This window comes from Gastrolobium bilobum, unplaced genomic scaffold (assembly GCF_033153095.1).
Source record: "Gastrolobium bilobum isolate Gb01-03AN ecotype WA unplaced genomic scaffold, APGP_CSIRO_Gbil_v1 utg852590, whole genome shotgun sequence".
Taxonomy (NCBI): domain Eukaryota; kingdom Viridiplantae; phylum Streptophyta; class Magnoliopsida; order Fabales; family Fabaceae; genus Gastrolobium; species Gastrolobium bilobum.
The window spans coordinates 1-2,187 of NW_026899337.1; the positions used below are offsets into that span (position 1 = coordinate 1).

The 2,187-nt window shown below is 44.1% G+C and overlaps 1 protein-coding gene across 1 annotated transcript; it reads right to left on the bottom strand.

Moving 5' to 3' along the window:
• Positions 1 to 55: 55 nt before the first annotated feature.
• LOC133289746 (uncharacterized) lies at positions 56 to 1,747 on the bottom strand (the record flags this gene model as incomplete). The annotated part of the gene is made up of 2 exons (XM_061487746.1): positions 599 to 1,747; positions 56 to 412 (listed from the first exon to the last, which is right to left on the bottom strand). Coding segments are annotated over exons 1-2 (1,506 nt in total), but the record flags the coding sequence as incomplete, so codon positions are not given.
• Positions 1,748 to 2,187: the final 440 nt, after the last annotated feature.

The window sequence follows — 2,187 nt, forward strand, 5'->3', positions numbered from 1 at the left end:
GATCTTGGCACTTCTTGGGCATGGGCTGGATGAGTGCTGACACATTCTGGCTGACGCTGACTCGTTCATCTCCTTTCAGCCTCCTCTTGTTGGTGCATAACTCCTTCAGAAACTTAGCATATCTTGGAATTTGCTGAATCGCATCCAAGAGTGGGATATTGACCTCTACTTTTCTGAAGGTGTCAAGAATCTCTTTATCTTGAGCTTTTGCTGCTTGCTTTTTAGACTGAGTGGCTCTTTGAGGAAAAGGTAACGGGATGTGGACATCAGAAGTATCAGTATTTTGCTTCCTTGAACCAGTGTCACCTCCTTGAGATGACTTAACAGCAGATTGGTTTGGTTCCTCCAGTTGCTTGCCAGACCGCAGAGAGATGGCACTAACATTGCCGGTTCCCTTTGGATTTGGAACTGTCTGTGATGGAAGGGAGCTACCACTTGCTTGTTGATTCTGACTCATTGATGTTGCAAGTTGGCCAATCTGTGTTTGCAGATTCTGAATGGAAGACTCAGTCCTCTGCTGGAACTGCAGATTGCTAGTGGCCATCTGTTTCATTAAATCCTCCAAAGAAGGGCCATTGCTACTAGCTTGCTGCTGCACTGGTGGCTGCTGCTGCATTGGCTGCTGAGGGGCAAATTGTTGAAAATTTTGCCTCTGTTGTGGAGGCACAAACTGCTGCCTCTGCTGGAATGGTAAATTTTGTTGACTCTGATATGGAACATTTTGCTGATTCTGGTTCCATATGAGGTTGGGATGATTCTTCCAGCCAGGATTGTAAGTGTTGGAGAATGGATTATTTTGCTGCTGGTGCTGGTGCTGTGGATTTTCAGGAAAAACTGCAGCAACAGACTGGTCAACTTGGGAACCGCTGTCATGTAAGGAAGGACAAGCATCCGTGGGATGAGAAGGATCACAACAGATGCCACACGGGTTGTTTGTCTGTTGAGCAGAAGGTTGCACTGTCTGTGTCACTGCCAACTGCCTCACCATTGATGTCAACTCATCAAGCCTGTTCTCTATTCTCTGGTTATCTGTGCTTGATGCTCCTGCTGCTGCCACTATTGGATTTTGCATTGGAGAAGTTTGCACTTGGAACACTGCATTGCTGCTTGCTCTAGTGCCAAATTGTTGAGCATTAGCAGCTATCTCAGCAATCAGCTCCTTGGCCTCATTAGGTGTTTTATTGCTCAGGACTCCTCCACTAGCTGCATCCAGAAGGTTCCTATCCATAGGCAGCAGCCCTTCATAGAAGTAAACAAGCAGGAGATTGTCTGGAATTTGATGGTGTGGGCAGCTTGAACAAAGCCTTTTAAATCGCTCCCAATACTCATGCATGTTCTCCCCATTAGCTTGCCTTATGCCACTGATCTCCTTTCTGATTGAAGTGGCCCTGGATGAAGGGAAGAATTTCTCCAGAAACAATCTGGCCATGTCATTCCAGCTTACAATGGAGGAAGGTGGCAGGTAGTACAACCAGTCCTTAGCTCCACTGTCCAAAGAGAAAGGGAAAGCACGCAGCTTGATTTGTTCCTCATCCACCCCTGTTGGCTTCATAGTGCTGCAGACTATATGAAATTCCTTCAGATGTTTGTGGGGATCCTCACCTGCAAGACCATGAAACTTGGGCAGCAAGTGTATTAGTCCAGACTTAAGCTCAAAAGGTACAACAGGATTAGTATAACGAATACACAAGGGCTGCTCATTATCAACATTAGGAGCAGCCAATTGCTTAAGTGTTCTATCACCCATGATTTCAGAATCAAATAAATGACCAAACGAATAAACACTATGTAAAGGACTCGAACAAACAGACTCGATAGACTCAACAGACTCTAAGGTATGCTCAGGAACAACTCTACTGTAAGTCAACCTACGAGCTCTACTAGCAGCATGCAATGATCTATCTATCTCAGGGTCATATGCATATAAATCATCAACACTGGTATTACTCCTAGTCATGCATCATAGGCAAAGCATACAGCAGTAAAATCACGAAACGTACGATAAGACACAAAAAAAAAAAAAATTAATTTTTTTTTTTTCAGAAACGAAAATTAAAGAAAAAGAAGATGAAGATGAAAAAGAAGATGATCAAGAATCAGAAAACGATTTAGACCGATGCAATTTCCCCGGCAACGGCGCCAAATTTGACACGAGCTGTCGAACTCGCGCAAATTAAAAATTAATTC